This window comes from Dunckerocampus dactyliophorus, chromosome 6, assembly GCF_027744805.1.
Source record: "Dunckerocampus dactyliophorus isolate RoL2022-P2 chromosome 6, RoL_Ddac_1.1, whole genome shotgun sequence".
NCBI lineage: Eukaryota > Metazoa > Chordata > Actinopteri > Syngnathiformes > Syngnathidae > Dunckerocampus > Dunckerocampus dactyliophorus.
In genome coordinates, this window is record NC_072824.1 from 32,142,895 (window position 1) to 32,156,726 (window position 13,832).

Here is a 13,832-nt window from a genome sequence, read left to right on the forward strand (position 1 = left end):
GAAAGGCCCATTTGATTTAATGATGTCGCTGTTTTTATGCAAAAACAAAATGAGGTCTTTTCCATACAATAAATGTTAGTGGCTGGACTACACATAAGATTAGTCATAAAACTCATTTCGATGTTTTGTTATTTTTTTTGAAGGGTTGATGTTCCACGGCCATCGTACTTGTCAAGGACCATCACGCCATTCAGCACCCCGAGGGTAACTAACTAGGGTTTAGACAGCACCGTATAAAAATCATTTGCTAAAACTGACACAAAATGGCTCACCTTGTGACAATGCGGGGCAGAAGCGAGCCTAAAAGGGAACAAAACCGCATCAAGTCAAACGGTTCTTCCCAACAACTCAACAAATAAATGGACTCACCGTCAACCGTCACGGAAAACTGATGAACATCCGAGGGGGCTTCACCGCGTGTGCCTGGGAGGTGAGTCTCTTCACATCAACACGCAGTTGAACCTGTTCAGCGCATCATTAGTGTTACGAGTGTCATATTCTACCCAGACCTTCAGTCCCGGTTCTATGGTCGTCATCACCAAATCAAATAAAAACTAATGGATGTGAATGAAGTGACCACATGCTCCTTCAAATGTCCAATTTTTATTTTGCATACTATGAACAATTCCTGATATCCATGCATACAGTATAGAATGAGACCACAGGATGGCAGAGGGAGGGCGGTAGAGGGACCCTCCTTACTAAAGGATGGATTCAACTTAATGGGGGTGGGGCAGGGGGTAGTATTGCGGGGGCATATCATAATACGTTTGCCTGCGCTTACAGGTGGTCCTCGGTTTGCCACGTTCCGAGTTCCCACGTTTTGTGGTCGCAAACGCGCTCCCGGAAGCAGTTAGAACATCACTTCGTACAGTCACGCCTTCTTTCTGGCCGTTCCAGACCCGACCACGGTGAGGGAATTTCCGCAAAGTAGAATTCCTTATTAATAAAGAAATGTTGGTAGTTACAGCATAGAAAACCTGTTTAAACATTAGAGCCCTCTAGACATGAAATAGCACCCCTATAGCCACCTTACACTCCTATTAGCCAATATAGTAAACACAATAAGAGAAAATAAGACATAAATAAGGCTCATGATCAGGTGTGCTGCTGTAAATCTGTTCCGGTGGCACAGACAGGAAGTGAGGTCGAGGGTTCGGAGTTTCTTGCCTTATTATTGGGGTGTGAGACCACGGGGGTTGTTTTGGGCGTGTCCAAACCTTCGGCCTGCACAGCCTCCATCTGAAGCTTTGTCTGATAGGTGACAAAGCGTCAAGTGGTACTAATACCAACCTTTTCTCCTCACGTTGCAATTTTTTTACACATTTTTGCATTTAAAAATGTGTTGTTTTTTATTCCAACTATATTCTTGTGAATGTTTCTTTTCCCTCACGACATTACGGCTTCATCCCAAAATATCTGGAATCCATTCTCATAATTCTGTATAACTTTTCTTTTTCCAACCAAATTTCCCAAAAGTTCCATCTTTTTCTTTCTCATGATTACGACTGTAAAAAAAATTATTATTTCAACTTTATGCTTCTAAAATATTTTTCCTCATAATATTGTATTACTACGGTAAAATGACTAAAATCTATTTTTTTTATAGCTTTATTCTCCTCATATTGCTTCGCTTTTCCTCCATTTTTGTCTGTTTCCCCCCCCCCCCCCCCCCGTTTGGCTGTATTTTCAGAATGTGGCGAGCGCCGTTAAAAAAACACCAACTGCAAAACGGCCCCCCGGGTCGCACTTCGGACACCCTGCCCTGGCGGCAGTGCGCCAGAGAAAAGGAAGGCCCTCGCCGTGGATGTGAAAATGACCGTCATAAAAAGCATAAAAAGACGGGGTCATGGATTCTGAGCGCTGTTACGAAGACATCTGAGGCCACGTGTGTACAGATTTCGGTTTAAGTTCCGACTTGCACTAAAAGTCGACTCACATCGGAGCCCGGGGTTGTATCCCGAGGACCACCTGTTGAGAGGAACAGCGTCACCCACCAGAGTTTTCCCAAAGTCTCGTCTCGTAGGCCTCGTCTGGCTTGGCTTGGCTGGAACCTGATAGATTTCCCTTTACTAATGTATCTACATTGTTTGATAGAAAAGAGTAGTGGATATATTCATGATGATAATAATAGAATAAAGAGAATACATTGATATCATCACTGTAAACCAAAACATTTGGACATCATATATTCATATTCACTGTACGACAGCTACAAAGCAAAGTGCCTGATAGACCAGGATGGTGTGCACCCCTGCTGTAGTGATTGTAAGAGCTCAGTTAGCACCGTGTCACAGTCTGCGGACAGTTGAGGCTTTTTCTTCTTATTTGGTTTATGTTTTGTTTTGTTTCTTCTTCTCTTCATTCCCGGTGCGTCCGCTCAGACCGAGTCCACCTTCACCTGGTTATTATTCGTCATGAGCGGCGACGGCTTGCTCTTGAGCCTCTCGCCGGCGTCGTTGGAGCTGTCCTGGAAGAAGATGCGGGCCGTGCACACGGACACGACGATGCGCTTGTACTCGCGCCGGAAGTTCTGGTTGAGCACGCCGTAGACGATGGCGTTAAGGCAGCTGTTGAAGTAGGCCATGAAGTAGCTGGCCACGAACAACCACTCGGGGATGAGCGGCACCACCACCTCCGGCCGGATCGCCACCGCCAGCCCGATGAGGTTGAGCGGAGCCCAGCAGACGGCGAAGAGCACAAACACCACGAACATGGTGACAAAGTTTCGCACGTCGTGCGGCGTCAGCTTGGGCCGGTTGTCGGGCTTGACGCGCCGCCTCACCTGGATGACCAGGATCCAGATGCGCAGGTAGCAGTAGGTGACAATCATGATGGGCAGGATGAAGTGGAAGAAGACCACGGCGATGGTGTAGGCCGAGCTGGCCGACTGCTCGAAGGTGCAGGAGTAGACGCGCGGGTCGTACTGCAGCGAGCCCACGAACAGGTTGGGCACGATGGCCACCACCGTCAGAGCCCAGATGAGCAGCACGTAGCACACCGAGTTCTTGTCGCTGTACAGCTTGTCGTACTTGAGGCTGTGGCAGATGTAGCAGTAGCGGTTGATGGCGATGCCCGTGATGTTGAAGATGGAGCCGATGACGCTGACGCCCATGAGGAAGCCGCTGATCTGGCAGTGGACGTAGCCCAGGTTCCAGCCATTGTGGAAGATGGACGTGAGGACCAGAGGGTACGGATAGATGGCCACAACCAGGTCGGCCACCGCCAGGCTCACCACGAAGATGTTGCCTGGGGACACACACACACACACACACACACACACACACACACACACGCACACACACACACCAACACAACGCAGGACGTGTGAGACAAAGAAAACCAGAGCGTCACAAATAAAAGATATTCTGTCATATTCTGCCAGCATGACTTCCATGTTCTATCATGCAAGACAAACACTAAACTAGAACCAAAATGACAAAACACGGAATCCGCTATCAGACACGTGGCGGTTACACGGTATGAGAACGTCACGGTTTCAAAACCACTAAAATAACACTACAACCGTGTTATTCCTCGCAGTCGGAACTGGGCTTTCGCTCGTCGCCAAAAGTCGTTAGCCTCCTTAGCGTTGAGCGGCGCCGGTACGGGTGACACGTCACCCCCGTGGAGGGTCACCAAGCGTGATTGAGAAGCAGACAGGAGTGGAGTGGGGGTACAAAGCGTTTACTCTCCACTGAGCAACAAGCAGCAGCCAATTAACATCTCAGTTGCTCACAACGGTCACATGACCCGGAGACGCCAGTTTGGGGAAAAGCGCTACCTGTCGCTACGAAATAATAACGTAAGATTATGAGTTTTTTTGTATTATTTAGGGGGTAACCTCCTTGATTGCATTTATTTGCTCCAGATAAAAAATCTGTTATATTTGGTTATTTATTTGAAATACATTTGTTCCACTTTCATGGTAGGATACGGTTTAAAAATGATTGTTTTGACTTGACATTTTTTCTCTTTTCAACAAAGATATTTCAAAATAACACATTTTAGAGCTGTAAATAGAATACTGAACACACCATCTCTGTACCAAAGTCAATGCAGCCTTAATGGACGGAACAGATATGACGCACCTTATTGACCCCAATATAAAACGACCCCGAATTTAAGCTGACCGATCACTTTCACACGTTTTTCTGAGGGGAAAATCTACCGTCTTACTTTCCTGTCAACAGAGTATGCGAGCAAAACCAACCATCGGCGGCCAATCAAAGTCCAGGCACCCTTAAGAGACAGATCGGATATAACATGTTGACACAAATACAAGACAACCAGTCATTTTCACAACTTTTTTTCTTGCTGAAAACTACCGTCTTACATTTAAGTTAATACAGTACGCAAGTCTGATGTCATTCAACATTTTTAACAACAAAACACCCACAGTAAATGTAAGTCAGTGCACCCCGTAATGGATATACCATACTGACCCGAATATAAGACAACTTGTCATTTTCCAACATTTTTTTGAGGGAAAATCAACCATCTTACATTTGGTTCATTACGGTAAGCAAACCCGACACCATTCCATTTTATTTTACCTGACAGTTTTACGTTTTTAGCAGACAGTTCAGATATGCTGTCCTCACCCAAATATAAGACGCTCTGAATATAAGACAACTAATCGTTTTCCAAATTTTTCGAGAACGAAATCTACCGTCTTACATTTGGGTCAATGCAGTGCGCAGTAATTCACCGAAAACATTGGCTCGACCCAAATATAAGACGACACCAATATAAGATGATGTGTCGCTTTAAGACATTTCTCAAGGGCAAAAACTACCGTCTTGTTTTTGTTATCGTAAAACAAAACCAGGAGGTGGCCATTTTTGTCCCTGAAGCGTACAAGCGGCTCTAATTCAACACAGAGGGATCACAATTAGCCACACAGTCAGGACATCGGGAAGACCAGGGCTCGAATCTCCGCTTGGGCATCTCTGTGTGGAGTTTGCATGTTCTCCCCGTGGGTGCGTGGGTTTCCTCCCACATTCCAAAAACACGCATGTTAGGTTAACTGGCGACTAAATTGTCCGTAGATATGAATGGTTGCTTGACTGTATGTGCCCCCCCCGGCCATTGGCTGGGTCTACCCCGCCTCTCGCCCACAGTCAGCTGGGATGGGCTCCAGCATACCCCAGCGAGCCTAATGCGGCTAGGCGGCATAGAAAATGGATGGATGGATCATAATTAGACCCTTCCACTACCTAAAGTGATAGATAAGTGGCCATTCCACCAAGAGGAAGTAAAATAACCCCCGCTTGGAGCTAAAACAGCTTCCACGCTCTAATTATCAGCAAAAATGCTGGCAGGATAGATGGACAATAACCAGGAAGTCAACATACTGTAGAAATATAAGCAAGTGTGCCTCTTTTCTGACATCCACAGAGTAAAGGTTGAGATCAAGACGCCACCTGCAGGCGGTTTCCCCCGTCTTTGATGTAAAAATGCCAACATAAAAAACACGCAGGATTTGACCGCATCGCTTGCATGTTGGCAGACTGAGCCCGCCACGCGTCGGTAAAACGTGTCATTATCTCCTCGCGTTGGCGTCATTTGTCGCGTGTCACCAGGCCGCCGGGAGAGCCTTTTGTCGCCGCTGTCAGTCATATTAGCGAACGCTCGCACCGGCGTGTCTACAAAGCGGAGGGCTGAAAAGGCCCTGGCGACAAAGACGGAATCTAGTGCTGCCCTTTTTGACAAGGCTGCTGTCACAGACGATATAAGACGCCTTTTGCGCGCAGCAGATTGGAACTAAGCATTGTGTGCGTGTGCGTGTGCGTGTGTGCGTGTGTGTGTGCGTGTGCATTTCATTTCTGTGCAGAGATTTCAGTCGGTATCTGTCTGTCCATTCATACTGCACAGACGAGAAACACGTCCATCCACTCGCATACACACCACACAGAGCAAACATGTCTGTCCCTTCAGACACGCCCACATAATGCGCATGTCCATCCATTTGCATACACACTGCATCCAACGAACACGTCTGTCCATTCACATACACATAAAATGATCAAATCTGTCTGTCCCTTCAGACATAATGATGTTTGATACCAAACACACACAATGTAAGCGTGTTTGTCCTTTCACGCAAATGCTGTACATAAGAGTCGGCCCGTCCATTCAGACACGCATCGTGTAAACATTTGTCCATGCATTCACGTACATGTGCAGTAGCTAAAGTAAATATCCGGATGTTCATTCACATCCCCACGTTATGTAAACAGCTGTCTGTCCATTCACATTCATCTGTTGCCGTTTGCATGTGTTCATAATGTAAATGTGTCTGCCCCTTTGCACGCCTACTGTACACAACTGCAGATGCACACACGTCTATCCATTCGCGTACACACTGTACATGGCATCATGAAAACATGCGTGTCCATTCGCATACATACTGTTACTACTACTTCAAAAAACTGTTCACGTAAAAAAAACAAAAAAACTAATTAATTTCCAAGGAGTGGTGGCTTTTACTGAGTTGTGGCGCCCCGCCACCATCCTTTACATGCCACAGAAACCCTGGACACTGTAGGGAACAAACATGTCTGTCCATTCACACATCCATACAATGGTAGAATCTGTCTGTCTATGGACAAACGTGTTTGTCCCGTCACATACATGCTGGACAAAACAGCAATCTGTCTGTCCATTCACACACACACGCAATGCGAATAATGCTCAGTCAGAGCGTGTGTGTTTCTGTCACGGGTTCAGTGGAGCACAAAGTGAAGCATCTGTGGGCAGGAGTGTAGTGGCCTTTCAAATCCAGTTTTTCCAAAGGGATTTCTGGGATTTACTGAGTCATACAAACGCTGCTGTCAGCTCCCGGTGCTGATGAGAGGCGTTCCCGCCAGATGACCCCGTGGTCCCTAGCACAGATCTCGGCTTGTCTCGTGCAAAACACCTGCGTGAGTGAACAAAGTCAACCTTCAGCCTCACTTCTCTCAGAACTCAACTTCTGGCCGTCATTGGGTAGCTAAAAGTGAGCGCTTCCTGATTCCCAAGATCATCTTCTTGACTGCTGCACCGCTTTTCCAGCGGGAGTCCTCGGCATTGGCTGCAAAAGCCTTGATGATGGTCCAACATTCTGAGGCACTACAAGGACAAGCCTCTCTCTCTCCTTGCTGACATCTGCTGCATCTGGAGTCCAAGACTGACTTTACCTGCAGACTTCTTTATTTCTTCCACAGCAAACTTCTTCTGGTGTGGCTTTGAGGGATGGACTATATTTCCCTGATCCTTCACGCAGACCCAAGTCAAATAAAACAAGGGTGAGGATGCCAAGGCCGTCCGGGATTGACGCGTTAACCCGACTAGCAAAGATGCTATTCAGTTCAGACAGTCTGTAAGATTGCAGGTTCCTGAGAAAGTTCGGAAACTTTCTTGTGTAAAGTGTTTACACTTTGTTAGGAATGGAATATGTTCCCTCTGCTATCAACAAGCCTTCAACATGTCTTGTTCAAAGCAGAGGGACAACATTCCAATCCCGACAACTTCATGTAAGCGAAACACCTGGAAGTCTGTTCACATGCACACATAACATTAACACAGGTGTGTGTTTTTCAATTCACATATTTGTTGCCTTGTTAGCAAGAGTGACGTGCTGACTTTGAAAGCAAAGCCGCCATCATTTCCCCTCAAAAGTTCGTAAACTTCTGTTTTGCCGTGTTGAGTCGAGTAACGCAACCACTTGCTACCACTTCTTTAGCCAGCAAATATGAGCCTGTCTATTCACGTTCGCATGTCTGTCCGTTCACATACATGCTAAACATAGTCAGCATCTGTCCATCCACATATCCACGTAGTTCACATACACACTACACGTATGTAAACCATCCATTACTATTCACATACACGCTAAACATAAAGTCAACATCTGTCCATTCACATACAGACTACATGTAACGTAAACATCAGGAAGTCCTCTGACATACACACATACTGTACGCGTCTGTCTGTCCATTCACTTACATACTGTCCATGGTGTAAACATCTGCCTGTTTGCAGGTTTGTGCATTCACATAGTCGTATTATGTTAACATCCATCTATCCATTCATATATTCCCTATTCGTATGTACACTGTATGCACGTGCACCAAACCACTGACATTACCATACATGCTAAACGCCTGAGGAGAATGTAGAGTTGGGGTCGGCAACCTTTCCTATCAAAAAAGCCATTTAGCTCCCTCTTCTACTCAAGAAAAATAGCCTGGCACCGCAAAAGTAACATGAGTTTTTGTCTTTTTTAAAATCACAACAGAATGCAACAAACACAAGTGCAGTTAGCGAGGCTTTATTTAGTCCTTCCCCTATTCTTTAGTGTCAAATAAAAAAAAAAACATAGCCCACTTTAATATAATCAAAAAAACATAGTTAGAGCTTGGCAGCAAACAGAACATAAATTCAGCAACGTTCTTTGCTGGGTCTGGATGGCGCTCGATGCCCATCTTCCCGGTGTCGGGGCATTAAGACATGACTTTCTCTTCACACGGGACGATACGCTCGTGACAAGATGACTTGATTTGTCTTGTGGGCGCTAGGCCAGGGACGATAATAAATAAATGAATTAATCACACAATGAATGAAAATGAACTGGATCATTTGGTGGCCTCGATATATCACCGTGTGCATGCGTGTCAGTTTTCCTCGTCTCTCACCTCCAAACAGGCAGGAAGAGGGTTCACTCTGTGCATTGCTTTCAGCACCTTGGCATGTGTGTTCCATAGAACAACAGCATGAGCGGAGTCGGCTGTACAGTCTCTTTGTCTCGATGGGTGGAGACAAAAGACCAAAAGGAGCCACAACAAGGGCTGCATGTGGCCCTGGAGCCGCGGGTTGCCTACCCCTGCTCGAGAGACATTAGCCCCAATGCAAAGTCAGATGTGAGAGTGAGATTCAGGCTTCCACCTGGCTTAACGTGCAGTGGAAGCACAGCTTCATGGAACATGGAAGCCATTTGCTTCATCCGTGTTCAGTGTTTTATTTACGTTGGTCAGCTGGCCCACCACAGCTCACCCCACCCCTCCCCGAACGCCTAATGACCCACTCCAAGGAGACCAAGAGCGGCCAAGGCTGTAATTAGACACCAGGTCCAAACTAAGTGTAAGCCAAAAGACAATCTATGTTTAATCTTGGCCACTTTCATTTCATTAACAGCTCGTCCCTCCGTGACCACCTTGGCTGGAAACAACCCCAACTTCCAACGTGGCTGCAGTTATTCTGATATGGGTTTTTTTGCGGCGCAAAACGCACGAGACGGCCACCTTCATGCGTCTCAGCGGGGATGTTGTTAGACCGGTGCTGAGCTGTCTCTTTCCGCTGGACTGCGCCGCATCACAACATCGTTAGGCCAGTGTTTTGCGCTCAGAGTCGTGCTGTTTTTACGCCGCTGTGACTTTCACGATTGTGGCAGGTACCTCTGAGCGCTGCCGCCTTTGACCTTTAGCTGCTCATTTCTGATTAGGTCAACAACTACGAAGCAGAGAATGAAAAAGCATCAAAATCCGGCGTTGCATTAAATGCATAAGTTTAGGACACAATTTAATGAGCTCCCGCGCAAAAAGCCTGCCTGGACATCCAACCTGTCAGCTTTATTATTGTCGTTATTCAAAATTCAACCGCAGTAGCAAAACAAAATTGTTTTCTGACAGTGTCCTTCAAAACGAAAACAATTATCTTCATAAAGGCAGAACTTTGTGTTGCCTGTCATTCGACTGTAAGCGTACCTCCCCAAGTGTCTTAGTCTACATGCTGACTACTGATGCGCACATTTTTAGCCCTTTTTCCAATTTTCTAAACTCAAGGCACAACATAATGATGTGGTTACTTCCACGAAACCAAAGGAGTTCATAAATGTGGCATTTAGATGAAGGATACTCCGATCAAGGCTTTGAGATCAGCCGATACAGACGCCGATCACATGGATTAACTGTACATTTTTCCATGTATTTATGATGAGTGCCACCGGCCCCTGGCAAATAGGTAAGTGTTAACTCATTCAATACCAAAGACGTATTTATACGTTTTTACAAACCGAACGCCCAATCCCAAAGAGGTATTTATGCATCTTTTACATTTTTTTGCTCGAGAGGCAAAAAAGAGGCGATGACGCAACCGCACGCCAAAAGAAGTCAGCAGTTTTAAGCCATTAAAACGGCCACAAGGTGGCACAGGTGCGTTTGATACGAGTGCGACATGGATCCTTTGCATGTAAAAACACGCTCGGAAGCAAGGAAGAAGCGGAAGAGCCTGGAGGAGTGTAGCGTGCAGAAGGGACGTTTTCACACACGCGCACACACACACACACGCGCGCACACACACACACAAACACACACACACACACACACACACACACATACACACACACAAACACACACGCACACACACAGTTTAGTTCCAAATGTGAACATTATAAATATTTCATGGTGTTTATGTTGGTACAGTTGTTTCGATATTTGAGCTGTCACGAAAGCAACACATTTGTGTCAAAGTGAAAGTTATGCTTGAAATGTATCTTTTCACAGAAAGCCGTTTTCCTCCCTTTTCTAGTCGGGAACTGATATTTTCCTGAAACTTACTTATGTTCTACTGCTGATTACTCAAGAAACAAAAAGGTAGAAACAAACTTTCAGTTACAGTCAGTGACAGCCAGCAAAGCTAAACAAAGATGCAAGAAAAGTTGAACATCGCTAGGTTTGATAAGGGAGGGATCCAAAACGCTGGCATCAACTGGCGTAGTCCGACGGAAGCCGGACTGGTTTTGATTCTCACGGCAATACGGGGCAAAGTGCATCCCTTGTCGGCTCAATTCGGGTGCCGGCAACCCTACGTGACACGGCACACATATACGGTTTGCCGCCGCACGCCGATTGCCGAGTGAAAGAAAGCAAAATAAACAATTTATGCATGCAGAAAAAGGCAGCAAAGTGTAACCGTTTCTATTCTTTTTCATGTTTGCTGCACATCTTCCGCCACTTATTGATTGAAGATGTTGATGGTCCACGAAGCAAACCAGATCTTTCCAATGCACATGAACGTAAGCTGTATGAATCAAATGACTACGAGCCTCGGAGGGTTAACTTGATGCAAGCAATTTCATTCTGATGCGCACGTAGCAAAAATACTGGCTGATTTTAATGAAGGTAAACATTTCATATTCAAATATTCTTATTTATATTCTATAACGATAATGATACTACTATATATGCTATACTTATTTGATATGATAATTTATAGATGGAAATAAAAGACTTACGAATGAAGCAAGATAGAATTTGCTGATAGAGAAGTCCTAAGGGTTTCTCAGCATGTTCCCGCCTCAATTTTGTGATTTACGCATCAGTGGCGGCGGAAGACGCTACGAGACAAACTGTAGCGTGAGTAATGGTGGTGATTATCATCATCATGGTTAAATTGATGTTTCTTCCACCTAAATGTCACGAGCAGCCACACACGTTCGATATATCATCACCCTTCTGCAGACATGCCGCATTTAATAGACTGCTGACGTAAAGAAACCGAGTCCGAGTGCGTTTTTGTGATTTATTTATGTTTTTACAATCGGCACTGAGGTCAGCAGACTTGAGTATTGTTGTGATTATGGCTAGACAGACTTGGTCTTTGAGCAAACAGATGACACGCTCTGCCGCATTTAGAGTTTTAATGCACAATTTATTACTTTTTTTTCCTTATGGGCCAGACGGTCCTGTGAAAAGGAGCTTTCTTCCATCATGTGTGCTTTTACAAGTTCCACAACAAAAAAGATGGGAGGCAATCAATGGCAGCATTGATCCCACAAAAGGTCTGACTCTTCATCGATTCCATTCCTTGTTCCTTTCCTCGTCTATTATCATAATAAGGCAAGACAGTCGCCTCGGCCAGCACTTTGCTTGCCGTTCACGCTGGCATTTTAGTCACGAGACCAAAGACTGCACAGTACAGAACAAATACATCAAGTGAGGACTTGATTATGCTGCTTTCATGACATACATTATTCCATTAATCCATTCATCCATCGTCTATGGTGGTCATTTGGTTCCGGACCCGACTGTGATAAATACCGTTCCCCCAATTAGATTCCTTTTTTCATATTATATATTATTATATAATACATAATACATTTTCATATTTTTGCAGTAAAAGCATAGAAAACCTGTTCACCACCTTCTAAATACAGTTTTTAACATGATTAGAGCCCTCTAGACATGAAATAACACCTCTACAGTCACCTTTAGGCTCCTATCACCCAATATAGTAGACATAATAAGACATAATAAGACAAAAATAAGTAGGGGTGTCACGATACACTCAACTCACGAGACTAGACGATGCATGACATTGGGTTGACGAGAACAAGACGAGACAATATTTTAACATTACTTTTAAGAAAACCACAATGACAAAATCTAGACGTGGACAAATGGACTTTTTTGGTTGAACTGAGTCACACAACAACGCAGGTTCGTTTTGAAATGTTTTACAACTTTGCATGCAGAGCTGAAGCACGATGCTTTTCACTGTTGAACATTTTTCCACAAATTGAAAAAAAAAAAGTACAATTACGAGTTAAAATAATGACAGTTGTAGCGACGACTACTAATCATTGATGTTGATGTGCAATTACGTAAAGACACACGTCAAATAGACTGACGGTTGCAGTTTGATAAATTTTTATGAAAGTTTTATGAAAGTTCCCATGACGCTTGGGGTGCCTGACGTAGCCCGAAATAGGCACTAGTATCACATGTTTTAATAGAAGTCATATACAGCGATTGTGTTTTGAGCAGCGTACGACTTATTGTTTGATCAAATTTAGCTAGGACACTGAAGAGGCTCCTTTCCATCATGGACAACCAGCATCATCCAATCATCATCCAGTTTCAGTGGCAGATGACTATCACTGCCCTGCTCCACCAAAAGACTGGGCAGATCATTCCTCCCCCATGCCATGCAGCTTTTCAACACAACGGATGGGGAGCGATTAAAAACACACACCAGAAGGAGACAGAGGAGGCCAGAGGGGTATTGGTACATGTTTGTATATTTCCCAGGTATACCTTTTAAGTGTTAAGTTGCTGTGTGATGAATTTAGTGTTCCTTTGTAAGATGACACCGTGAATCAGACTGCTATATACTTTTATAATGACCTCCTGCAATTTACAGTGGCTTGACAAGCTCGTCGTGAGGGCACCGATAGCTCGTGTTTGGCTCCTGCCAAAGAAAGAGCTAGCGTTTCCTCACTGACTCACGAGCGACACGGTATTTGAACAATCAGTAGTAGTTCTGAAGTAAAGGAGATGTCACAAGATTAGAATTTAGCCGCACCGCTGTATAAGCCGCAGGGTTCAAAGATGACAAGTAGCGGCTTATACACTGGAAATTACACATTATAGTATTGAAATCACTATTCTGTTCAACTTGCACATCACAAAATTCTGTAAAAATAGTTTTTAGACAAAATGTGCATATTTTCCATCTTTTACGTACCGGTCCCGACACCGGTTAAACACCAACACTGTTTTAAGTACAGATTCGGCACCGGTATGGGATAATATGTAAATGACACCCAACCCTGGAAAAAAAAACTGGGTTCTTTTTGACCTTTTTTCGCCTACAGCACAGGTCCAAATTTGGAAGAAGCCAATTTCAAATCCCTTCCACATGTCCAAGCACGACAGCCACTTAATGAGGTCCCGTGGAATTCCCTATAAATGTCTGACAGCCAGAGAAGTATCGGAGGGGGGAAAAAGGACTGGGGACAAAACAGCTGTGATGGTGGAAGAGGACACTGCTTACGATTGGACTGAGAGATG

The 13,832-nt window shown here is 44.8% G+C and overlaps 1 protein-coding gene across 1 annotated transcript in view; it reads right to left on the reverse strand.

Annotated features, from left to right (window-relative positions):
• Positions 1 to 587: 587 nt before the first annotated feature.
• Positions 588 to 13,832, reverse strand: part of mtnr1aa (melatonin receptor 1A a) — a 61,945-nt gene continuing 48,700 nt past the window's right edge. Inside the window, exon 2 of the mRNA XM_054780160.1 lies at positions 588 to 3,249. Within this exon, the coding sequence (XP_054636135.1) occupies positions 2,381 to 3,249 (869 nt within the window). The 3' untranslated portion in view covers positions 588 to 2,380. The remainder of the gene's footprint in view (positions 3,250 to 13,832) is intronic.